This window comes from Ornithorhynchus anatinus, chromosome 16 (genome assembly GCF_004115215.2).
Source record: "Ornithorhynchus anatinus isolate Pmale09 chromosome 16, mOrnAna1.pri.v4, whole genome shotgun sequence".
Lineage (NCBI taxonomy): Eukaryota > Metazoa > Chordata > Mammalia > Monotremata > Ornithorhynchidae > Ornithorhynchus > Ornithorhynchus anatinus.
The window spans coordinates 15,188,592-15,215,466 of record NC_041743.1 but is presented as its reverse complement, the minus strand read 5'-3'; the positions used below and the strand labels follow the sequence as shown (position 1 = coordinate 15,215,466).

Sequence of the window (26,875 nt, the reverse complement as noted above, 5' to 3'; positions counted from 1 at the left end):
GCCAAGTGAGATACCCCAAATTCTTCGATTGTTATCCCGGCTTTTGGTATTTGTGTATTCTGGGTTCATCAGTTATTAATAACTTCTTCCTATTTTTTTTTAATTTAGCAAGGAGTAGATAGAAGGTAATCGGGTTGTACCATATGGGGCTCACAGTCTTAATACCCATTTTACAGATGAGTTCACTGAGGCACAGAGAAGGTAAGTGGCTTGCTCAAGGTCACACAGCAGACAAGTGGCAGAGCTGGGATTAGAACCCATGTCCCCTGACTCCCAAGCCCTTGCTCTTGCCACTAGGCCGTGCTGCTTCTCATCTCTCGTCCACCATGATCTCTGTCCTATTGCTTCCTCTCTTTGCATTCTGTCAAATTGTATCCCTCCATATCCTTGTTGATAATTCCTTTGTCTTGTCAAATCTAAAATAATAATAATAATAACGTTGGTATTTGTTAAGCGCTTACTATGTGCAGAGCACTGTTCTAAGCGCTGGGGTAGATACAGGGTCATCAGGATGTCCCACATTAGGCTCACAGTTAATCCCCATTTTACAGATGGGGAACTTGAGGCACAGAGAAGTTAAGCAACCTGTCCAAGGTCCCACAGCAGGCAAGTGGCAGAGCTGGGTTTCGAACTCAGTTCTCCTGTCTCCAAGCTTAGAACGGTGTTTGGCATGTAGTAAGCACTTAACAAATACCATCATCATCATCATCCAAGTTCTGTACTCTTCCCACTAAGCCATGCTGCTTATCAAATAGCCGGAGTGGAAATCTGATCTCTTTTCAGACATGGCAGCCTTGAAATGAATTCAGCCTATTGCCGTCTCAACAAAATCAATGCATAATACAATATCTTAGAAGAAACATCAGCCATGACTTCAGAAAATGTTAATATGATCATGTCAGACCACAGGTCTATAAGCTTCATCCAGGATCACCCTACGGGTCTCTGCCATACCTTTTCAAATCGTGCTCACTTACGTTATAATTGTATAAGTTGCTTTTTGAAGACCCGTGACCCCCAAGCCTAAATCCAATCGAGCCACTTTAATGAAAAGAAGAATCTAAGCTCTTAGATGAGTGTCTCCGAATCTTCCCTAGGAAACATATTTCATCCACGTCCGTAAGCCATGAGAAAGGTAAGGATCCGAGGACACGGTGCAAGGATTTCAATTTCACGGAACTGAAAATATATAGAGAACGTGAAAAAACAAGTCACATATTTTCCTCATCTATTCAATCAGAAACTAATGATGCTGAAACGTCAAGAAATGCTAGTTTGAGTTTGGGTTTTAGCTTCCCATTTCCCGGCACTGCACACGTGGTCTTTCAAAAATAGACTATGTGGCCTTTGCACATTTCCAACCGGGTTGTAAATAGTAAAAGAGCGGGAATGGTGTATTTATCGGAAGATTTTACTTTCATTTTATATGCACCGATAATGCAGAAAAAGGTGGTAAGCCGGGCGTAGAACAGAACTTTAGTGTCCTTAAAACTATTGTCTGAAATGCCAGACTTGGATTTCAAATTCAAAAGGGAAGGGATTTAACACTTGGAGAAACCATGGGGGTGTAATCAGAGAAAACCTCATGGCACTACTCCCCAATTAACTGATTGACACAGGATCTTGCCAAGTACCTGAATAAAGTAAGGATAATTTGCATCCCTCGTATCCCTCTGAGATGGCATGCCTGGGGCAAATCAAACAGCTGCGATGCCTGAGAAGGTGCCAGTAGAGAATCCTTCCAAATTTTCCTCCAACTCAACTCAAAATTCCCTAGAAACCTCATCCAATAAACACACCTCATAGGCTTATTTGCTTTTGGGACACAGTTAGGGATTTTAATTTTAAATGATTTCTATTTACTATATAAAATACATCCATGTAGTTCTATTAATCATCTGTAATTGATTGAGTACCCAATTTTAGGAATGATGGTATCAGGTTTGGAAACCAATCCCTCATTTTATCATCACTCCCATGGGAAAATTGGCCAATTTAAGAGGTTTCAGTATGAGGCAGTTTTGAGGAACCACTTTGTGTCGTAAGCCTGCAAACTTGGTGAGCCAAAAGAACCACCCGTTGTTTATTTCCTGTTAATTTGGTCCACTTCTAAAAATCCTCTCAGCTTTTATGATCTAGCCAGGAGTGGGACATTTGGAGAAATCTCCAGGGAGGTGAGTTGTTTATTCAGGTAGAATATCCTGATCATCACCCTCTGTGGTACTTATTGAGAAGTAATGTGGCTCAGTGGAAAGTACACGGGCTTGGGAGTCAAAGGTCACGGGTTTTAATCCCGGCTCTGCCGCTTACCAGTTGTGTGAATTTGGCAAGTCACTTCACTTCTCTGTGCCTCAGTTCCCTCATCTGTAAAATGGGGATTAAAACTGTGAGCCCACGTAGGACAACCTGATCACCTTGTATCCCCCAGCATTTAGAACAGTGCTTTGCACATAGTAAGTGCTTAACAAATGCCACCATTATTATTATTATTGAGCACTTTCTACGTGCAGACCAAGGTACTTGGGAGTGTACATACAGCAGAGTTGGCGGACACATTCCCCGCCCACAGTGAGATCCCAGTTTAGAGGATCGGAACACAATTCCATAACACATCCAACTGCAGTAATGTCTGTGGCGCTAACATCCTGGAATGCTCGGCAAGGATCAGGTCTTGCTCTCGTTGCTGGTTCTAAAAGTGAATGTGATTATTCTTTTATCTTCTATGGTTTTTGTATTGCCTGGCCTTTCTTACCGAAATTCATTTTGGGAACCTGCGCGGCCTAGTCAAAAGAGCACGAGACAGGTTGTCCAAGGATCAGAGTTCTAATCCTGGGACCCCTACATGCTGCTGGGTGACCTTGGGCAAGTCATTTATCTTCTCCCTGCTCAGTTCGCTCACCTGCAAAAATGGGGATTCAAAGCCTTTCCTCCTTCCTACTCAGACTGTGAGCTCCACGTGGGCCCTGTTTCTCTTATATCTACCCCAGCGCTTAGTACAGTACTTTGTGTGTGTGTGTGTGTGTGTATATAGTGTAATCACTTAAAAACTACCATTATTATTATTATTATTTTTATTATGATTGCTATCATTGCCCTCAAGTGACCTGTAACTTTGTGGTGAGGAAGAAATCTGTCCAAAAAACTGCTTATGAATGTCGATTTTGGAAGTGGTCCATTTCTGTATAATTGTTGGGTGTTTAAAAAAGGATTTAATAGCCCAACTCACCAATCTAAATATAAAACGTGATAAAATGTTTAGCCTCAGTTAAATTTAATTAACATTATTGATATCACTTGGTGCTAAAGAAAATGCTTATGTTAAAAATGTTGAGATGCAATAGAGGCAATTGCTCTGCAATCGGTCCCTTGTAATTATTGCACAGGATAAGATTTTGTTAGGAGTATAAATTGTGAGGCAAATTGGATGTTTCCCTTGGTGTTCTTGAAGGTGATACTCTAACATATTTTATGTTGGAGTTCACCATTGTTTCACATTTTCTGCATTGCAGACCTACATATCTAGGATTCATGTATGACTACAAATGTCCCATCTGTACTTCTGCTTATAAATACCAAGTCTGAAATATACAAAAAATACATTAATACTATAATGTATACTACCATCTCTACGCAGATGACATGCAGATCTACATCTCCGCCCCTGTCCTCTCCCCCTCCCTTCAGGCTCGCATCTCCTCCCGCCTCCGGGACGTCTCCACCTGGATGTCGGCCCGCCACCTAAAACTCAACATGAGCGAGACTGAGCTCCTCATCTTCCCTCCCAAACCCGGTCCTCTCCCAGACTTCTCTATCACCGTGGATGGCACGACCATCCTTCCCGTCTCTCAGGCCCGCAATCTCGGTGTCATCCTTGACTCGTCTCTCTCGTTCACCCCACGCATCCTATCTGTTACCGAGACCAGCCGGTTTCACCTCTACAATATCGCCAAGATCCGCCCTTTTCTCTCCACCCAATCGGCTACCTTACTGTTACAGGCTCTCGTTATATCCCGGCTAGACTACTGTGTCAGCCTTCTCTCTGACCTCCCTTCCTCCTCTCTTGCCCCGCTCCGGTCTATTCTTCACTCTGCCGCCCGGCTCATCTTCCTGCAGAAACGATCTGGGCCTGTCACTCCCCTTCTTAAACAACTCCAGTGGTTGCCTATCAACCTCCGCTCCAAACAAAAACTCCTCACTCTAGGCTTCAAGGCTCTCCATCACCTTGCCCCTTCCTACCTCTCCTCCCTTCTCTCTTTCTACCGCCCACCCCGCACGCTCCGCTCCTCCGCCGCCCACCTCCTCACCGTCCCTCGGTCTCGCCTATCCCGCCGTCGACCCCTGGGTCACGTCCTCCCGCAGTCCTGGAACGCCCTCCCTCCTCTCCTCCGCCAAACTGATTCTCTTTCCCTCTTCAAAACCCTACTTAAAAATCACCTCCTCCAAGAGGCGTTCCCAGACTGAGCTCCTCTTCTCCCTCTACTCCCTCTGCCATCCTCCCTTTACCTCTCCGCAGCTAAACCCTCATTTTCCCCTTTTCCCTCTGCTCCTCCACCTCTCCCTTCCCATCCCCACAGCACTGTACTCGTCCGCTCAACTGTATATATTTTCGTTACCCTATTTATTTTGTTAATGAATTGTACATCGCCTCGATTCTATTTAGTTGCCATTGTCTTTACGAGATGTTCTTCCCCTTGACTCTGTTTATTGCCATTGTTCTCGTCTGTCCGTCTCCCCCGATTAAACCGTAAGCCCGTCAAACGGCAGGGACTGTCTCTATCTGTTGCCGACTTGTTCATCCCAAGCGCTTAGTACAGTGCTCTGCACATAGTAAGCGCTCAATAAATACTATTGAATGAATGAATAAAGAAAGAAGCAGTGTTTCCTAGTGGATAGAGCATGGGCCTGGGAGTCAGAAGGCCCTGGGTTCTAATCCTGGCTCCGCTCCATGTCTGCTGTGTGACTTCGGGTAAGTCACAACTTCTCTGTGCCTCAGTTCCCTCATCTGAAAAATGGGGATTGAGATTGTAAACCCCATGTGGAACAAGGACTGTATCCAACCCGATTACCTTGTATCTATCCCAGCACTTAGAACAGTGCTTGACACATAGTAAGTTCTTAACAGATACCATTATTATTATTATGATTTTCCATTTTACGTGTCATTACTAATAATAAATGTCATCTGTTTGGCCTAACTTACTTTTTAAATTATTTAAGTCTTTTTAAGGGTACCTGGAGGTAAGAGTGGGTGAGCACAGGTCTGGGAGTCAGAGGATCTAAATTCTAATTCTTGCTCTGCCACTTGACTGCTGTGTGACCTTGGGCTAGTCACTTAACTTCTCTGTACCTCAGTTACCTCATCTGTAAAATGGGGATTGAGACTGTGAGCCCCGTGTGGGACAACCTGATTATATTATATTTACCCCAGTGTTGAGAACAATGCTTGGCACATAGTAAGCACTTAACAAATACCACAATTTTTTTTTATTAAATCTAGGTCCTAAATTAAGTAGTCTCTCTCTCTCTCCCTCTCTCCTTCTTTCTCTCTCTCTCACACACACACACACACACACACACACACACACACACACACAAAACATATGCTGTAATTACCCTTTTGATGTTTCTGAAGAAAAAAGTCAAATCGACGCTTTATCAAGAATGAACCAACAGGAAAGTTACTCTATTTCAGATGATGAATCAAAGGAAACCACTTTTTAGACAAGAAATAACCCAGGAGGACTTGATCAAGTCTTGGACAATCCCTTTGTGAAATAATGTGAAAATGATGGTTTGAAGAGGAAGTGTGTAATTTAGTCTTGCAGCACCTGTTACGTAGCAAAAAACTTTCAGGAGGCCAGAAGACTTCACTTTCCAGAATCGCTTATAAACTGCTGGGAATTAACAAAACTGTCTCTTGGCTTGCACATCTGCACATATACTTAAAGTGTTCTGTCCTTCATAACTATAACTATGCTGAATTCCCAAATCTACATCTGCAGCCCTGATCTGTCAGTCACATTTACTGAGCGCTTACTGTGTGCAGAGCACTGTACTCGGGAAGTAGCAGCTTGGCTCAGTGGAAAGAGCACGGGTTTGGGAGTCAGAGGTCATGGGTTCGAATCCCAGCTCTGCCACTTGTCAGCTGTGTGACTGTGGGCAAGTCACTCAACTTCTCTGTGCCTCAGTTCCCTCATCTGTAAAATGGGGCTTAAGAATGTGAGCCCCATGTGGGGCAAACTGATCACCCTGTATCTACCCCAGCGCTTAGAAGAGTGCTCTGTACATAGTAATAATGTTGGTATTTGTTAAGCACTTACTAAGTGCTTGGGAAAGTGCTCCCTCTCTGCAGTCTCACATTTCCTTCTGACTTCAAGACATCTTTACTTGGGTGTCCTGCCATCACTTCAAACTTAACATATCTAAAACAGATCTCAGCAGATTTTCTTCCCACCCAAACACTGTCTTTCCCCCGACTTTCCCACCACTGAAGATGGCATGACCATCCTTCCTGTCTCACGAGCCTGGAACCTCGATGTTATCCTTGACTCTTCTCTGTCATTCCACCCACGTATTCAATCCATCATTAAATCCTGCCAGTTCCACCTTCGCAACAACATTAAAACCCGCCCTTTCCTCTCCATCCAAGCTGCTATCACGTGAATCCAATCACTTATCCTAGCCCACCTTGATTAATGTGTCGGCCTTCTTGCCTCCTGTCTCTCCCCACTCCGCTCTACACTTCACTCTGCTGCCAATTCTTTTTTCTACAAAAACATTCAGTCCGTGTTTCCCTACTCCTCATATTATCTCCAGTGGTTGTCCACTCATCTTTGCATCAAACAGAAATTCCTTACCTTTAAAGCACTCCATCAGCTCGCCCCCTCCTACCTCACCTTGCCACTCTCCCACTGCAACCCAGCCCACATACTTTTCTCCTCTAATGCTAACTTTCTCACTGTAACTCGATCTCATTTATCTCTCCACCGACTTCTCGCCTACGTCCTGCCTCTGGCCTGGAACTTCCTCTCCCATCATGTCCACCAGGCACATCTCCTCCAAGACACCTTGCCACAGGTGTGCTGTGTGACCTTGGCAAATCACTTAACTCATCTGTAAAATAGGAATTAAGACTATGAGCCCCATGTGGAACAGGGGCTGTGTATCTTTTATCTAACCCAGTGTTTAGAACAGTGCTTGGCACATAGTAAAGTGCTTTAAAAGTACTTTTCTTCTTCTTTCTTCTTATTAGCTCTCTCTTTCTGGGGTCACTCAAAGCCAGTGCTCCTCCCCAGAAAGAGATTCCCAAGGACAGCCTGGTTGGATTTCTCAACCTGTTGATACTGCTCCAACCCTAAATTATTAAGTTTCAATCCTCACACGTGTTGGTCTACCCGTGTTCAAAAATGAGAATTTCAGAAGATGAAACAATCAGTTTTTCAACAGGAATTCTAAAAGAATAAGTAAAGAGAAGGGACCTTTCACATATATTATGGGCTCACTATGCACACCTCCAGTAAGACTTCTGGCCTTTGCAATATGAGTAAAATTTGGAAGATGCATAAATAGGGATATGCACAGCAGAATGAGCGAGAAAGTTAATGTTTATTCATATAAATTCCTTAAATTACTTTCCTTACATTTCAGCTACAAATATCGTGGGGGGGGGAATGTGCAAAAGTCTACTACGTGGCACCATTTAAATACAGACATTAATATTAGGCAAAAGGTATTTAAAATTAAATAGAACTTGAAATATACATTGGTTTCTTGTTGAAGGGATTCCCTGGTATTTGTAAACGATCTAAGATAAATATATTGAAGAAAAGCACAATCTTTAAGGGAAATAGGGAAATCTGAATTTCTTTAGGGCAGTAGACTGAGAGGATCAGGACTTTGATGAATTGATACTCACCAAATCCCTTTAACGCCAAGGTTAATGGACACCCATTGAAGTCCAAAGTCTATAAGTTCAAAACAAACAAAAGGAAGCACATCAAGTGTAGGAGATACAGATGGCGTTACCACAGGTAGTTAGATGGGTAAAAAATATCAGGACTTATAAGATGGGTTTGGATTTTTTTTTAAAGACATTTGTTGAACACTTACTATGTACAGGCACTGTACTAAGCCCTGGGGTAAATGCAGGCTAATAGGTTGGACCCAGTCCCAGGCTCACATGGGGGTACATAGTCCAAATCCTCATTTTAAAGATGAGGTAACTGAGACACAGAGAAGTGAAGTGACTTGCTTAAGGTCACATAGCAGATGAGACAGAGTCAGAATTAAAACCCAGGTCCTCTGGCTCCTAGGCTCGTGCTCTTTCCACTAGACCCCACTACTTCTCTAAATTCGTAGGTAAACGGTCAACATATGTCCAGGTCGGTCCAATAGGAGAGAATGTTGGGTATGTAGAAGGGAATATTAGTGATGTTAAATGGCTCATCCTAGCCGTATGATGGATGTTAACCTGGACAGACACGGCAAGGTTATTCTCAGAATCTAGTCTCCATTATGAGACAGAATATTGTGACGGATGAACCATTTCCATCACCTTTAAGTTATTATCCAAGGGTTAAAAAAACAGTTGCTTAGTTATTCACTCACCAAAAGGAAATTTTCTGGGCATAATGGAGTGCATATTGAAAGGCCCTGGTAAGTCTTCACCCCCAACATTTACTCCAACAGAGATGAGTGAATCCTCATTCTAGCACTGATTAGGGGATAATCCTTGAGCAGCACCTAGTGGGATTCTTCCTTTGAGTCTCTTGTCTGTTGAGAGTCAGCGCTATGGAACTGGAAGTGTCTGCTCTCCATCTAAGTGCTTGCCCCGTGTTAGCTGGAGCTTGGTGCAGAAATATCCAAGCTAAGCTCCACTACCCAGTCAATGGCTATCCTGGAAGTCCATAGTTGACCAGGAACCCTTAGGATCAAGGTATACGCTTGCCTTTCCACCGTGCATTTTGTATGGCGTAGCGGATGGAGTGGAGAGAGTCATGGGTTCAAACCCCGGCTCGACCTTTTGTCTGCCGTGTGACCTCTGCCAAGCCACTTCACTGTGCCTCAGTAACCTCGTCTGTAAAATGGAGATTGAGGCTGTTAGTCCCATGTGAGACAGGGTGTGTCCAACATGATGTGTTCGAATCCACCCAAGTTTTTAATACAGTGCTTGGCACATAGCCTTTAACAAGTGCCATGATCATCATTTTGTTTTTAGTGTAAAATAGGTCATTATTTTCCAGCTATACCTCGTTTTTGTTCTGCAGCATAGACAACATTCAGCTGGGCTTGGGCAACAGATTATTGGCAAGTAGCCCAGAAGCAGAGTGGCCTAGCGGATAAAGCACGGGTGTGGAATTCAAAAGGACCTGGGTTCTAATCCCAGCTTTGCCCCTTGTCTTCTGGGTGATCTTGGGCAAGTCACTTCACTTCTCTGGGCCTCAGTTGCCTCATCTGTAAATTTAGGATTGTGTCTGTGGGGCAGGCACTGTGTACAACCTAATCATCTTATATCTACCACAGGGCTTAGTATAGCGCCTTGCACATAGTAAGAGTTGAACAGATACCATTAAAAAAAAACTGGCCCCTTAAATCTGAGTGCAAGGACATTTTAAAGTCACTATTTGTACCTTGTCGATGGGTAATTTTGAACATTATACATAACCATATTTTACAGGTTGGGAAAAGTGAACAACTTAGAAAATATATTTCAATAACCCTTAATGAAATCTTAGTTACCATATATCCACAGAGACTGATGCTTTGTAAAAAGATAGGCCTTTGGCCCGTTATGTAGTAGTAAAGTGACAGAAACTGTACTTTTACATAATATATCTATACAAGTATTACCACATATACATTTATAGCTCCATCAACTTGAAGATTTCTATTTCAAGAGATTAACTGATTAGTTAACATATTCTTCTGCATCAAGTTCAATGGCTTCTAAACAAAAAAAATGGGAAAATAAAGAGATTTTATAACCAAATAGCAAAATCAGACTTCACATCCTGGAATTCATTGAAGGTAAATGAGCGTGATCGCCTTCTAAGGTTTGTGGTTTGCGGAGGGCTTCCCTTGAGCACGTCTAAATAAATGTCAGATCGGAGAAATCGCGTGTAACTGTCTTGCTCCATCAGTCGATAAACTGTGGTCTGTCCGACATCAAAACAGTGCGGGGTGGGTTGAGCGATGCTTTTACCAATGACTTCTTTGGTATGGAAGTCAAGATTCACCTAGAAAATGGGGAAAATTAGTGAATTTGCTTTATCTTTCATGAGAACTCCATTGAGAGGACACAGTGAAGCCTAACAGAGCAAAAGAACAGACCCTCTGATACTTGAGAAACCGTGGTTAGAGAATTAGGGTTGGGCAGATACAGATGAAGGACATGAGGTGATGGGCTCTACAGGCTCCTTAAACGTCCTTTTCCAATTACAGCCGTATTCACACCCTGAGTTATGTAGTGGAAGACAAGGGAAAACCAAATAATAAGGAAACGTCTTCAAATCAGGAAAATCCAAATATGACCGAACTATAGAGCAATAGCGTGCTAGAAATGTTCTCAGAAATAAATCGACGTATCCCAATTCTAAGAGCTGTGTTTCTGAGGAACCTCAATCCCTAGATGACAAATGTCTCTTCACCAAATTTAAGGAAGTGAGAACAACTCATCCAAACTATCTTGGACTGAGGTCTCTATTTGCAAATTAAGCTCAATTTTAAAGAACTGAGAACATAAACAACATTTCTTATTTCAGTTCCCAACTTAAAGACTATGCCAAAATTCAGTGAGCCCTAACTCAGTGTGAATGTTTTATTTCTGCCATTAGATTGTAAGGTCCTTGTGGGTGGAGGGACTGGATTTTGCTTTGCCAGGCCCTTAGTATAGTACTGTGCAGTAGAAGGATAGCAGTTTGATTGATGGATCGATGGATTTTTTTTTAATGGTATTTGTTAAGTGGTTATTACGTGCCAGGTACTGTACTATGTGCTGGGGCACATACAAGTTAATCAGGTTGGGCACAAGCCGTATCCCACATGGGGCTCAAATTCTTCATCCCCATTTTACAGACGGGGTAACGGAGGCACAGAGAAGTTAAATGACTTGCCCAAAGTCACACAGTGTCGACTGACTGGATTTTGCACCCGCTCATTTATGTTTAGTTGTTTGTATTTGTCCTAACTCCCTTTTATAGTTTAAGGTCTGTAATGGCAGAATCTATTGTAATTCTTTTGCATCTCCCTACCGTGCCTAGTATACCTTAGTGAGTCTTCTATGGACTGCCTGGCAACTATAAAAATGGCTGACATGAGGTAATATTTTACTTTAGAGACCGAGTGTCAGAAATGTCTATAGTCCTCTTTCAAATGCTGCTACTGAAATTTGTTTGACCTCTTAAAAAATGCATGCCCTCTCCCTACAACAGTTTTTATTGTTTTAAAATGGGAACAGTGCAGTAAAACCGGTGACTGAAACAGGGCTGCTCTCCAATTGAGCAATCGGTCTGAATTGCCTTATTTTAATGAATCTGTTTAAGGACCTTAGAGCTAAAATAATCCTAGTATTGTGGTGATATCTGCTGGGATTCAACACCATCTTTGCAGGCTCAGGAGAGGGAGAAGGGAAAAAAAAGACCACTTGTTGCCCCACTCTCACCCATGAAAGAATCCTGAGATCTGTGAACATTCACAACAGACATTATCTTAAGTATCACTCAGACTTCCAACTAAGGAAAAATTTCCATGGTTTTGGTTTGAAATGCTGTAATTGCTTTTGAGCTTCAGAATACATTTAATTATTTGTAAACAAAAATGGTTTATTGAGAAAGCTCCCAAAGTCGAATGCTATAGAAGATTTTCAAAAATAGAGTATCTGAGAACAAATTTTTGAGTGACCAACTGCTTTAAATACATAACCTCAGGTGATGAAGTCTGTTTTACTCAAAGTACATATTGCACGGGACCTGGGAGGCAGAAGGATCTGGATTTTAATCCCAGCTCTACCACTTGTCTGCTAAGTGCTCCTGGACAGATAACTTCTCTTTACTTCAGTTACCTCATCTGTAAAATGGAGATTAGGACTTTGAACCTTGTGGGACATGGACTGATTAACGTGTATCTTCCCCAGCACTTAATACAGTACCTGGCAAGTACTAAGTGCTTAAGAAACACCATTAAAGCCAGTACAAGAAATATATTGGGGTATGCTATCACAGGGAAAGATGTTTCCAACTGCCAAATTGTGGTGGGTTGTTTGTGGACAAAAGTACTGCTGAAATTTGTGAATGTGAGGAGCGATTCCAATCGTACATAAGCTATAATGAAGCCCTCTCTGAGAATCTCAATTGGGAATCCTGTGAGTTCTAAAATTTGGACCTTTTTGGCCAAATGAATGCTTAAATTCCCCTGTGTCTACCCCAGCGCTTAGAACACTGCTCGGCACATAGTAAGTGCTTAACAAATACCACCATTATTAAATGAGAAGAGGTGTCACAGGTACAACTTTGGTAGCGTATTTTCACGAACACTTTGTTCTACCTCTTTTGGAGCGTTGTTCTTTACGAATCGCTGATAAATTGCCTTGGCTTTCAGGACCATCTGCTTAGCATCCTTGATTTTCTTGAACTCTTCACAGGCTATCCAAAACTCAATGTTTTCTTCACTGAACTCGGTTTTGAGGAACTTTGTAAAGGCATTCAATCCTTCTGCAAGAACAGATATAGTGTTAAGTAGCTGAAACAGTTTGCCATTTCACATCACAGCATGATGACAGAGGGGAAATGTATGGTCTCTGTTCCAGTACTCTAATGAGAGCCCGTTTTAAACTTGACAGCATTTAAGAAAACGTTATAGACTTTCCTGAAGTGGGAAAACGACCAAATGGTATTTGTGTTTAGAGACACCAGATTCACTTACTAGAAATATATCTAAATGGTAAATTGTAAACCAAGATTTTCTCCAGAAAAAGTCTACTTTCACAAAAATAATGTTTTTGAACTGCTGGGATTACAGAATCCATATAGGCACTCGCAGCTGCCACAGAAGGGCTATTGGAGAAAGGAGTCAAGTGTGATAAAGTACAGGTCAACTTTTCTTTGTTAAGGCTTTTCTTATTGAGACTAAGAATAAACTTCGGCCAAGAAACATCGTGATCAAATTACCATTAAAGGTGAGCTGGGGCTCGTTGTCATTCATAGGAAATCGTGACTTCAGCAATAAAAATGCTTTGGAGATGCTTCTTGGCCAAATTAACAAACTGCTGTGGCTGAGTGGCCCAACGAGTTCTGGCATTACTAAACCCCAGAAACACTGCTTCGGGCTACAAATGCCTGAGCATGGCATAGTAGATAGAGCATAGGCCTGCGAGTCAGAAGGTCCTGGGTTCCAATCCCGACTCTGCCCCAGATCTGCTGCGTGGCCTTGGGCAAGTCTCTTCTCTTTGCCTCATTTACCTCATCTTTCAGTTGGGAATTGTGACTATGAGCCGCATGTGGGACAGGGAATGTGTTCAACCTGATTTGCTTGTATCCACTCCAGTGCTTAGTACAATGCCTGGCACATAGTAAGTGCTTAACAAATACCACAGTTATTATAATTATTATGACTGTGCTCTGAATCAATCAATGGTATGCATTGAGTGCTTACTGTGTGCAGAGCACTGAACTAAGCTTGGGAGAGTACAATAAAACAGAGTTAGTGGGCTTGTTCCCTGTCCACAGTAAGCTTACAGTCTCAAAAGATGGTAATGCCATCTCTATAATCAACTAGCCAATCAATCATTACATTTAGTGAGCTCCTACTTTGTGTACAATACCCTGCTGAACATATGAGAGAAAACAAAGGTGATCCTTGCCTCTGGGAGTTTACAATCTGGTGAGGGAGACAGCCACTAACAGAAATTAGTGTTTAGGAGAGTTATGGAGTATACAAGACTTGTACACAAGAGGTTCGGGGGTGTGAGAACTTTATTGCTTAGGTAGGGTGTGAGGGGTGAGGCAGTAGTTGGAGAAGCAGCGTGGCCCAGTGGAAAGAGCCCGGGCTTCGGAGTCAGAGGCCATGGGTTCGACTCCCGGCTCTGCCACTTGTCAGCTGTGTGACTGTGGGCAAGTCACTTCACTTCTCTGTGCCTCAGTTACCTCATCTGTAAAATGGGGATTAACTGTGAGCCTCACGTGGGACAACCTGATTACCCTGTATCTCCCCCAGCACTTAGAACAGTGCTCGGCACATAGTAAGCGCTTAACAAAATACCAACATTATTATTACTATTATTATTAGTTGGAGATAAAAAGTGGGTAAACAGAGTGGCTTAGCGGATAGAGCGCGGGCCTGAGACTCAGAAAGACCTGGGTTCTAAACGCAGCTCTGCCATTTTTCTGCTGTGTGACCTTAACTTCACTTCTCTGCCACTTAACTGTGCCTTAGTTACCTCATCTATAAAATGAGGAAGAAGACTGTGACCCCCAGGTAAGACATGGTCTGAGTCCAAACTGATTACCTTGTATCTACTTGAGTGCTTAGAACAGTGCCTGACACCTAGTAAGTAAGTAAGTTGGAGAAGCAGCGTGGCTCAGTAGAAAGAGCACGGGCTTTGGAGTCAGGGCTCATGAGTTCGAATCCCAGCTCTGCCACTTGTCAGCTGTGTGACTGTGGGCAAGTCACTTAACTTCTCTGTGCCTCAGTTCCCTCATCTGTAAAATGGGGATTAAGACTGTGAGCCCCACGTGGGACAACCTGATTCCCCTGTGTCTACCCCAGCGCTTAGAACAGTGCTCGGCACATAGTAAGCGCTTAACAAATACCAACATTATTATTATTATTATTATTAAGTGCCGAAAAAATAAATCAATAAGTGCATTTCTTAATCGGAGAAAGCCTCATGGAGCTAATGCGATTTCAAAAGGACCTTGAAGGTGAGAAGATATCTGCGACCTGTCAGATATGAATGAGGAGGAAGTTCCAGTCAACAGGCAACCGGCAGGACATGTGCAAATGATAGGTCATGGTAGAGATGAGAACAAGCACAGTGAGTAGGCTAATTTGAGAGGAACAAAAAAATGCGAGCTGAGTTGTAATGGGAAAAGAGAGGGGATAAATAGGAGGGGGACAGCTGATTGGTTGCTTTAAAATCAACTGTCAGGAGTTTCTGTTTGATGCAGAGACAAGTGGGAAGCCGGTACTGATTTCTGATGATTTCTGAGAAGCAGTGTAGGCAGAGGATAGAGCATGGACTGGCAGTCAAAAGAAGCTGGATTCTAGTTCCGACTCCACCAGCCATCTGCTGTGGGAACTTGGGTAAGTCACTTCTCAGGGCCTCTGTTCCCTCATCTGTAAAATGGGAATTAGGACTGGGAACCCCATGTGGGACAGCGACTCTGTCCAACTTGATTACCTTGTATCTACTCCAGCACTTAGAAAGGTCCCTGGAACATAGTAAGCACTTAGCAAATATAAAAAAAGTTGAGAGATGCTGAAGAGTTAAGTTTTAGAAAAGTGATCTCGATAACGGAGTGAAATATAGACTGGAGAAAGAATCGATTGGAGGCAGGGAAATCAGTGAGAAGGTTGATGCAGTACTCAACATGACAGATGATTGCCCAAGGTCACACAATAGGTAGGTGGTGGAGCTGGGATTAGAACCCAGATCCTTCTGACTCCCAGATCTGTCCTCTATCCACTAGGTCATGCTCCTTCTCAAGGTTTCTATGCGGGAAGTGTAAATGACTGTTATCCAGATATAAACAAGAGATTTCCATAGCTCCCCAAGTGGAGTTAAAATAGACAATTCCATCGATAGTTAATTATGGAATGGGTTATTCTCCAGAAATATACCCAGTTCAGGTAACACATACCCCTAAAACACACAAGCCCTTACCCGAAAGAGAAGCTGAAAATGAGGAAAGTCAGCATGAAGAGGTCAAAGGGTTACAAGTAGAAGAAACACGTTTCCTTCCCCTATTGTAAGAATGAGTGTCCCCATCCCCAATTATCCAAAGCCTCTGAACAAGACAAGGAGTAAATATCTTCATTCTCATCTGTTTCTTACATGGCAGTGAGCTTTATAGGTTACAGTAGTCCACATCAGATTAGGTATTACAGGATAAAAAAAAAAGCACACAGATCAAAGTTTCATGAAAATGTTTATGCATGAACAGGTTCATGTCCTTGTGTTCATGAGCACAGTGTCTTTGCGTTCAAATGATAATGTATAGTCGGAAGAGAAGCGGATGCCAGTTCTTTCAAAAGTTCATTGTTCCAATTCTTGGTTATGGTAATTGGCTGATTAATTTCTAAATTCCAACCTTATAGCCGCACTCCTTCCACACCCCACCCCCCCAAATTACCATGTCAGAATTTTCACATACTTACTGATCCCTAGCACTCTGATATATGCATACCTTCAATTTGGTACTCCTCTCTATAACATACTTTAGTGTCTTTCTCCTCTGCTGTAGTGTAAGCAATTTAAGGACAACGATTATGTCTACTTATTCTACTCTATGCTCCCAAACACCTACAACAGCTCTCTGTATACTGAAGCACTCAATACACAGGATTATTTGATTGATTGATAGGATTTATTAAAACCTTCTCTTTGCCAAGAACTGACGTAGATAGGGTATAATAAGACCAAAGTCCCTGTTCCCTTGAGACTCAAACCCTGAGGGGGAGAGCACTAGACTCTAGACTGTAAGCTCGTTGTGGGCAGGGAATGTGTCTGTATATTTTTATATTGTACTCTCCCGATTGTCCTCTGCGAACAGTCAGCGCTCAGTAAGTATAATTGAAAGAATGAGAGCAGTTCTTCTAAACTGTAAGCTCCCTGTGGGCAGAAAATGTGTCTACTAACTCTGTTGTGCTCTCCCAAGGGCTTAGTACAGTGCTAAGCACACAGTAAGTGTTCAGTAAATATGATCGATTGTTGGATTCATTGTATCTTATCTTTTATGTATGTAGAACCCGAAGATTATAATAGGCTCAGGTAAGAGCTGGGGAGAAAACCGAGGTCACCTGATAGTCCTCTCTCCACACTGACACCTTCATTATGAACAGTCTTGCACAGTGCTGCTGTCTGTGATAGTGGAAACGTAAGCTATGATAATTGGAAAGATGCTTATAGTTCCAAGAGTCACATTAGATTAGATTGTGATCAATCAATTGATAAATCAGTGGCATTGATTGAGCACTTACTGTGGACTGTACTCAACGCTTGGGGTTGTAGACACATTTCCTGTCTTCAAGGGGCATTCAGGGTTGATGGGATGTTGTGGTTTCTGAACAATGAAATGAATGTGCAGGATCACACCTTGCAGGCTTGATCTGTTTCTCTGTTACCCCTTCTAGTCTGTCTTTCCTCCCTCCAGTTCTTATTTCACTCTGCTGCTCAGATCATTTTTCTACAAAAACGTTCAGACCAAATTTCCCCACTCCTGAAGAACCTCCATGGTTGCCCATCCTCCTTCACATCAAACAGAAACTCCTTACCATCAACTTTAAAGCACTCAATCACCTTTCCTCCGCCTATCTTACCTCATTGATTTCCTACTATAACCACATCCACACACTCCATTTCTTTAATGCCAGCCTATTTTATGTACCTTCATCTCATCTACCTCTCCACTGACCCTTCACCCGTATCCTCCCTCTGGTCTGGAACTTCCTCCCCCTTCATATCTGACAGACCACCACTCTCCCTGTTTTCAAAGCTTTATTAAAATTTATTAGTCTTCCTCGACTAAATCCTTATTTCTCCTACTCCCTTTCCCTCCTGTGCTGTCCTGGCACTTGGATTTGTTCCCTTTAAGTACTTGATATTCACACTACCCTCAGCCCCACGGCACACATGTACAGATCCATAATTTATGTTACTGTCTGCCTGTCCCTAGCAGCATAGCCTAGTAGAGCACGGGCCTGGAAGTCAGAAGGTCCTAGGTCCTAATCCCAGCTTTGCCACTTGTCTGCTGTGTGACCTTTGGAAAGTCCCTTCACTTCTCTGAGCCTCAGTTACCTCATCTGTACAATGGGGATTAAGACTGTGAACCCCATGTGGGACATGGATACTGTCTGACCTGACTAGCTTGTATTTACTACCACACTTCAGTACAGAGCCGGGAACACAGTAAACACTTAACAAATACCATGAAAAACACCACAAAAACTGTATGCTTTTTGTGGGTAAGGATTGTGTCTACCAATTCTAGTGTGTTGGACTCTCCCAAGTGTTTAGTAGAGTGCTCCACACATAGTAAGCACTCAATAAATACAGTTGATTAATGGTTGAGAAGTTGTAAATCTCACCCATGGAAAGCAAGGATCTCCTTCCTTACCTATTTTAAAGAAAGGGGTAGAAAACTAAGCATTCTTGAATTTTTCAGACATAGGCCCGGTTAGCGTCAAAGGATAAGATTGGATGGCTTCATTCCTGCCCTCTGTTTTGGGGGTTCTAGGATGGGTTTGTATGCATGGTTTTTAACAGAGACAGGCAGAGCCAGGATTAGAACCCAGGTCCTTCCGACTCCCAGGTCCATGCTCTTAATCCACTAGGCCATGCTCTTTCTCTAAGCACTTGATATTCACCCCACCCTCAGCCCCACAGCACTTATGTACATATCCATAATTTATTTTGTCTGTTTCCCCTTCTAGACTTTAAGCTCACTGTAGGCAAGGACCATGTCTATCAACTCTGTTGTGTTGTACTCTCCTAAGTGCTTAGTACAGGGCTCTGCACACAGTAAGTGTTCAATAAGTATCTTTAATTGATTGATTATGGTCATCCTTTTCTTGGGAAAATCATAGTCAACTCAAATATTCCAAGGCTGGTTAATGAGCTCATTTCACCTCTTCCTTTCTTCCTCTTAGTATTTTGCTGTTACTGGAAGGTGCAAAGCAGTTTACTGACATGACTTCTCCCCTAAACCTATGTCATCTTTAATATGCACTTCTCTTCTCTTTTGGTCTCTACCCCATCCTAGATTTCCCGCCGCCCCACATCACCACACTCCCTGTTGTATCCACTCTCACCTTATCCCCCTCTCTTTCTAGTTCTAGATAACACAGTTCCATCACCCACTTAACTCACTTACCTTCCCCTCTATTGAAGCCAATCTCGGTTAGGGAGGTTATAACTCTCTCGTATACATCCGTTCACCTCCTCAGTGGCCCAAACAAAGGAAAAGTGATACCAAAACTCTCACCTTCTGAACAGCTCAGACAGCTTGACCCACTTTCTTTGGGGGAAGATGGAGACTGAGGATGAATGAGAGAGAAGCAACGGAGCCTAGTGATTGGAACATGGGTCTGGGAGTCAAAAAGATCAGAGTTCTAATCCTGGCTCCACTGCTTGTCTGTTGTGTGACCGTGGGCAAGTGAGTTCCCTTCCCTGGGTCTCAATTACCTCATCTGTTAAATGGGGATTAAGACTTTGAGCCCCATGTGGGACATGGAATGTGCCCAAACGGAGTAGCTTTTATCTACCCCAGTGCTTAGTTCAGTGCCTGGTACTGAACTAGAGAAGGGGATAAGGTGAGAATGGATACAACAGGGAGTGTGGTGATGTGGGACGGGGTAGATCTAGGATGGGATAGAGACCAAATGCTTAACAAATCCCAAAGAAAAAAAGTTATCTTGAGGGGTTTAAATATTTTGAGATCTACTGCCATAGTATAAATTTAATAAAGCCCTACCATTCCCCAAGAACCCTTTTTCATAGTTGTTTAGATCCCTAATCCTCATGTAACGATAGACATGTTTAATCAAAGGATTTCAGAAGCATTCATTTTTAAAGGCATGACACTCTTTAAGTCCTTTTGCTATTCTTCCCCTCCACTCCTGGAAGTGGTTTATCCTTTGCAAGATAACTGTGTATTTCCCCTTCGCTATTGGCCAAAAAAAAAGTTACTTATGTTGCTCCTATTATGAAACACTTGTTGGATGAAATACGAACCCTCAGATTCTTCGTTTAAATCTTCAAACAGTAGTCTGCTACTTAGGTAGAGCAGAAACTCATATCGCTATAAATGACCCATCACACTCAATTTAGCTAACTGCCAGGTCTATTTATTTGCATAGGTACCTGGCATCGTTTTCCATTAAGGAACGATAGCCTCTTGGGAGAGAGAACATTACTAACCTTTATGAGAAAGCAGGCTGTCAAACGATTCGCCCCATTTCATTGCTTCTTCAGGAGAGACACTGTGTGAAAAATAAAATCGTTTTTATAAAGCGTGTGTTTCTGTGGATAGGCAGCTCCTCTGACATATGCTGCGTGCTTCTGCTCTCTTCCTTGTCACATTTCACAAAGTGTCTAATTAGATTAGTTTACAACGGAAGCCCTCTTTTCTGCCGGTCTCTTGAAATATTCTGTCTAATTTGTTCTGACACTTTGCCTATCGTACTGTGTGCCTTTTTAAAGAAAGATTGAACTGAATATCTTCTCACGGACTCTGCCTTGGCTCCTTGTGAAGATCAACCGTGTAGAGTGTTAAAGACCAAAATAAGGTCAGTGGTTGCAGCTGCTAAAACGATCTAAACTGACATTTTGTTACAGCCGATGCAGTTTGGATTGCAATCTCTCAGAAACTAAGTTACCACAGCCTACCAGGCCTTGTCTAAAATAGACAGCAGGAAGTTTCACTAAAAGAATGACAGTTATGAAGCATGAAGGGATAACATGCAAACTTGGTAGTTTAGCATATTTTTCAAAGTTCATCACGCTTGAAAATCTTACTTCTTTCATACCCTTCAGAAAATGATGCGTTTCTCTCTGAAGCTGGATTGTAAAATGTTATTTGGTAGCTCATATTTAAAAGTTAGGAAATGCATTTCAAACCCAGCCATGTTATATTCTCCCGGGCCTAAAGAGAAGGAGACTGTCAATTTACCTTGGACTGAACTCAAAGAATACACAGTTCCAAGCACCAGGGATAGATAGTACCTCATGCTCACTGCTAAACCTAAAACCTCATTTTGAAGCAACTCAAGAAGAAATGTGAATTCATTCTTTCCAGCTCTGATAGTGAAAGTTCAAAATGATTCAAACCCTACTTACTGATAATTAAATGAGTTTAAAAATGGAAAATTTAAAGTAGGCAGCACTTAAATACAAAATGTTTTGAGTTTGTCAACGGCATTACAAGTGCAGTGTACCTAGTAACGGCTGACCTTTTGATTTTTTTCTATCGGTTTTTCCACTAATTCTTGAAAGACATTTAAAAAAATTTATATTTGTTAAGCAATGACTATGTGCCAGGCATTGTATTAAGTGCTGGGGTAGATAGAAGTTAATCAGGGTCGACACAACCCATGTCTCACGTGGGGCTCACAGTCTTCATCCCCATTTTATAGATGAAGTAACTAAAGCACAGAGAGGTTAAGAGTTTTGCCCAAGGCCACAGCAGACAAGTAGCCGAGCCAGGAGTAGAACCCAGGCTCTTCTGACTCCAAGACCCGTACTCTATCCAGTAGGCCACGAGACTTCTCTTCATCCAAGAGACTATCCCATTTCCAAGTATGTAATTTCTCTCTCTAATCATCCCTTTGAATAAAGATTTAGGACAGTGCACCAATTCACCACAAATGAAACAAACTCTTTGGAGTCAGAGCCAACTGTGGTCCAGAAAGGAAATGTAAAACATGGCCCACCTTTCCTCCTTTGCTAAACTCCCAACTCTATGTGGATTGACATCTTCATGGAGTTCAGGTTTCTGTAGGAGAAGGCTCAGTCTGTTTCTCTTTTCCTTTGTTCTATAATAAAAATTAAAACCGCATAAGAATCACCCTGTAGAAGAAGATCGGCTGCAGCCCGCTCTTTAGTATCAATCAATCTACCACTAGTATTTATTGAGTGTTTATTGGGTGCAGAACACTGCCCAAAGCACTTGGGAGAGTTAGTAGATGTGATAGTTGCCTTCGAGGAGCTTACAATCCAGGGGAGAGTTGATCATCTCCTCCTACATGCAGTTGCAGTGGAGTGGCTTTTCTTTCTCTGGCATAGACAGGTTTTTTTCCAAACCTTTTGCGTGTAATCACATTCTGAAGCAATTTAAAACAGGTAATGGAGCATTTTACACTGACCAAATGCTTTTTGTTCCTTTCAGGTATTCAAGCTGGTGGTAATATTAGCAATGATAAAAATAATAATAATGATGAAAAATAATGGCATTTGTTAAGCACTCACTATGTCCCATACAGCACACTGTGCTCTGAGGCCGATATGAGATAAATAGGTAGGACCCAGTCCCTGTCCCACATAAGGCTCACAGTCTAAGTAGGAGGGAGAACAGGAATTTCATCCCCACTTTACAGATGAGGTAGGCACAGAGAAGTTAAGCAAATTACCCACATCACACATTAGGTAAGTGATGGATCAGGAAATAGAACCCAAGTCCTCTGACTCCCAGGTCTCTGCTCTTTCCTCGTTGGTGAAGTCATGAGGGGTTTGCTAACTTTACATGAAGAAAATATGATTGTCCTCTCTCAGTACAGTGCTCTGCACACAGTAAATGCTCAGTAAATATGATTGATTGATTCTTCACCTTCAATTATCAAACAAAAATATCTAGAATTTACCACTAAGACTTTCCTTACTCCTTGGATTCTACATTGAAAACTAAAATTGCTGTATACTTTTTTTGAAATTTGTCATATTTGTACTTTAATCATTTAGAAAATTTTATCCTGTGGGATAACATCACAGTTTCCACATTCACAATTGAAACAGTTTTCTTAGCAGAACTTTCATGTCCATTCAGCAAACCTAAATAGCTAATCAACTTTTAATTTTATTTTAAAAGTTCATAAAATGCCATCATTTTACCTGCTTTTGGATTCTTTGCTCGTATCTTCTTTTCCTGTAGCTTGAATTACTTTGTAAAACGTCTTTTCCTTTGGGCAAGAAATATTTAGGTGGGGAAAGAAAACTACCGGCGTCCCCATCTTCTTTCTGTGTGTGAACGTCACTCTGACTTTGCTTCCTCCTCAAATTGAGTTCAGAATTCGGCACAGATAATGCAAAATTTCTCTGATTCTCGATTGGTTGTATGAAGCTTCCAAAAATAGGTGGTTAGGAGCCGTCCTATAAACTTCCACTAACACTTTGAATAAGGACTAGAGTGAGAATTCTGCCTTATGTTTAAGGAAATGGTACTACACGATTGCAAAACGGCTGTGGGTCAGCAAGATAATGACAGCTATAACCACAGTTCAGCTTCTGGTTGATGTTTTTGCAACCAGAATGATGCTTTACTAGACCCAAAGACATCGTCACTTCCTATAAGGAAGTTCAGTAAAAAAAATAAAAAAAAATAGGTATAATCTCCTCTAAAACTGTGTTTCCTAAACCTTCATAGTAACAGTTGTGATTATTGCTGCTTTTGCTGGTTCATTTGGTCTTTAGCTTTCACCTAAAAGTCTTACAAGATGTGAAGAAAATATTGCCACGAAATGTCTTCAAAATATATCTTAAAAGCAAAGATTGATAGTAACGTAAATGTTTCGCGGTCCATGGAAACTATTACAATGTAGGAAACAGCATTTTCGTTCAATCGTATTTATTGAGCGCTTACTGTGTGCAGAGGACTGTACTAAGTGCTTGGGAAAGTACAATACAACACTAAACAGACATGTTCCCTGCCCCCAACGAGCTTACAGTCTCGTGGTTACTGTGTGCGTCAGTCAATGTATGTGTGTTCTGTGAGTGAGCATGTGTGTGTGTATATAATATAAATTATTGGCTAACCACGTTTCACAAACTAATATTTATTTCCCACTGATCTCAACAATCAATAGTTTTCAAGAGGAAAGTTTTCTAGCTTATCAAACTCCACCTTCCCCTCTGACTTATTTTAACTGTCCTCTTTGCTTTTGTTAGTTTTATTTTTTGTGGGTATCCAAAGCTATGAAAGTTGTTACTGAATTCTAATATTATTCTTACCACTGAAATGAAAATAATATTTGCAGCCCATATAACTGCGTAAGCAATACCATAATGTTCTCCTCAGCGCAATTTCTCAAGTTTTAATACACAGCCACCTGTTTTCTCATCACACTCACATACAAAATAGCATGAGGTTAAGATAAATTTCCTCTAGATGTTTCATATTCACTTTCATTTTTGTACATCACTGTGTTACTCTTAAAAGTCACTACAAACAGGGCCTCTTAGCTTTTGGATAAGATAATTTAAAATAATAGAAGCAGTGCTTAAATCCTAAAAGGCTGTCTCATACAGCCAGTTCCCCTGATGGGAAATTTCACTCTTTGTTTTGGATTGAATGTTGTTGGGAACTAGAAGACGTTCTTCTGTCCCTCACTTCTTTCTGGACAGATACTTTGCTGTGTTGGAAGAAATGCACATGCATGTGGCTTTGTTGAAGGTTTTGGTCTGTATATTTCAAGCGGAATGTTCCGTAACATGGGGTTTTTCAAGAACTCAAACCTTATGTATGGGGAAAACTATCTAATCCATGTTTTTTTTAAAAAAAAATTAATTTTCCTGGTGCCAAACAGTCTACTAAGCTCTGGGGTAGATTCCAAGTAATCAGGTTGGACACAGTTCAAGTCCCACATGGGACTCACTCTCTTAATCCCTTTCTTCCAGATGAGGTAACTGAGGCACAGAGAGGTGAAGCGACTTGTCCATGGCCACACAGCAGACAAGTGGCGAAGCTGGGATAAGAACCCAGGTTCTCTGGCTCTCAGACCCATGTTCTTTCCACTAGGCAATGCTGCTTCTCCACATTGTCTTATCAAACAAGAAATAACTGATTTATTCATAGGACTGTATTATGTGGGCATATGTTTCTTAATGCTCTTTCTGCTGTTTCTTGCTTCCTCCACAAGCAGTACCTCTGTTTCCCAAAGGTATATTTACCTAGCATCTTCCCTTAGAACAAAAATTAATATTTAACATTTCAATCTTTCAGGTTGTACTTTTGCTTTGGTTTATCTTCTTCAAATCTTTTTTTTCCTTCCCTATTTCCTTGTTTCCTGACACCGTCATTATTCTTCATGTTATCCCTTTGTCTATAGTGAATGCACTATCCTCACTGGTCTGCTTATCCAGTTTTCCGTGGTTTCAGCCTAGTATTTATAAGTATGTTTCCTATCCCTTCACTGTCTATCCATTAGCTGTTTTAACCTTATAAAATTCCAGTACCATTCCTTACAAGATAAGTTTATTGTCCCAATATTGTCCTTTATCTAACTTCACCTTTTTCAATTGAGGTAAGCTGGGAAAATGTCTACTGTATCTTTGTTTTTTTAAAAATTTTTTTTTTTTGTCATCCTGTCTCTCTTCAGTGTCACGGGATTCCCAATCTCTGTATGTGCACAATAAAAGTGGCACTCTAGGTCCTCTATTGGACTATTCAAAAATGAACGATACTGTTAGTGAAGTCTTCTTCAAGTACATTTATTCAATGTCAATTCTCTGATTAGTTTCATTTTCATATTTTGAGGAAGGCTAGGTACTACTTTGTTCTAAAATAATACCTCTCATCCCTTTCCCAAGAGAATGGTCTGGGATGTCAATTATCAATCCGGTAGTATTTATTGAGTACTTACTGTTTGCAGACCACTGTATCGAAAGCCACCCTCCAGGCCCCCAACACTTGAGTGTATATCCCTATAGTCTCCTGTCCTTCCATCAGTAATTTATTTTAATCTCTATCTCCCCTTCTAGACTGCGGACTCATTATTATTATTATTATATTTACTAAGGGCTTATTATGGGGCAAGCATTGAGGTAGATACAAGATAATCAAGGAAGCAGCATGGCCTAATGGAAAGAGCATGGGCCTGGAAGTCAGAGGACCTGAGTTCTAATATCAGCTCTGCCATTTGTCTGCTATGTGACGTTGACCCAAGTCATTTAACTTTTCGGTGCCTCAGTTACCTCATCCGGAAAATGAGGATTAAGACTGTGAGCCAGCCCCATGTGGGACCTGGACTATATCCAAACTGAATAGCTTGTATCTACCTGAGTGTTTAGAACAGTGCCTGACGCGTAGTAAGTGCTGAGCAAATACACAATATCATTATTAGGATGTTTGCTGCATTTTGCTCAACAAAAAGTTATTCAGGGGAAGTCCTTCCAGATGATATGTTAGTGGGGTTTTTTTTAATGTCTACTTGTTGCTTAGCTTCATAGTTTAAATAGCAAGGTCATCCGATCATCCAGGAAGAGAGGGGTGCCAGGGAAGAGGGAGGTGGGACTTTCCGTGAAGCTCAGAAGGAGGGAATCCAGGTCATTCCTTCATTCATGGGTATTTCTTGAGCGCTTGGGAGTGTACAATGTAACAATAAACAGACATGCTCCCTGCCAACAATAAGCTTACAGTCTTGAGGGGAGGGGGTTACAGTCTAGAGGGATTGTAAAGATTGTCTACTGGGGAAGCGAGCATGTAGTTTCCTCCAAAACCAGAATGTGTGGGGTAAAGCTGGAATTGACCGCAGTGGCCGGGGCAGGGGGGAATCACAGTCCGGACCACCGAAGTCAGGCCACTCCCAGCTCCTCAGGATGATTCCTGTCCCCCAAGCACGGGTGAGTGGAACCGGAGCTGACCCCTGACAAATAATGACTATGTCCACTCTGATTATCTCCTATCTACCCTGGCACTTAGTATCTGTTTGGCCCGTGATAAGCACTTAAATGTCAGCATCATTATTGATCAATTGAAAAATAAACTTTATTCTGTTTCTCAAATTTGCACTTGCTTTTCGATATATCATTATCGTCATTGATATAGTAATAATTGTCGAGTAAGCACTGTTGAGAAGCAGCATGGTGATAGAGCAAAGGTCTGGGAGATGGAAGGTCATGAGTTCTAATCCCGGCTCTGCCCCTTGTCTGCTGTGTGACCTTGGGCAAGTCACT

The 26,875-nt window shown here is 41.8% G+C and overlaps 1 protein-coding gene across 1 annotated transcript; it reads right to left on the bottom strand.

Moving 5' to 3' along the window:
* Positions 1-9,510: 9,510 nt before the first annotated feature.
* On the bottom strand, positions 9,511-23,172 carry RGS18 (regulator of G protein signaling 18). The gene is made up of 5 exons (XM_001516363.5): positions 22,817-23,172; positions 21,643-21,744; positions 20,132-20,193; positions 12,541-12,707; positions 9,511-10,235 (listed from the first exon to the last, which is right to left on the bottom strand). Exons 1-5 carry the CDS (start codon positions 22,933-22,935, stop codon positions 9,978-9,980), a joined length of 708 nt encoding a protein of 235 aa, XP_001516413.1. The 5' UTR covers positions 22,936-23,172; the 3' UTR covers positions 9,511-9,977.
* Between the last annotated feature and the right edge of the window lie 3,703 nt (positions 23,173-26,875).

Coding starts and splice junctions, on each gene's coding strand:
- RGS18 (XM_001516363.5), bottom strand. CDS start 22,935: ATGGGGACGCCGGTAGTTTTCTTTCCCCACCTAAATATTTCTTGCCCA. Junction 21,745..22,816: donor AGCAAAGAATCCAAAAGCAG/GTAAAATGATGG, acceptor TTTTTATTATAG/AACAAAGGAAAAGAGAAACA. Junction 12,708..20,131: donor CAGCCTGCTTTCTCATAAAG/GTTAGTAATGTT, acceptor CTGTTCTTGCAG/AAGGATTGAATGCCTTTACA.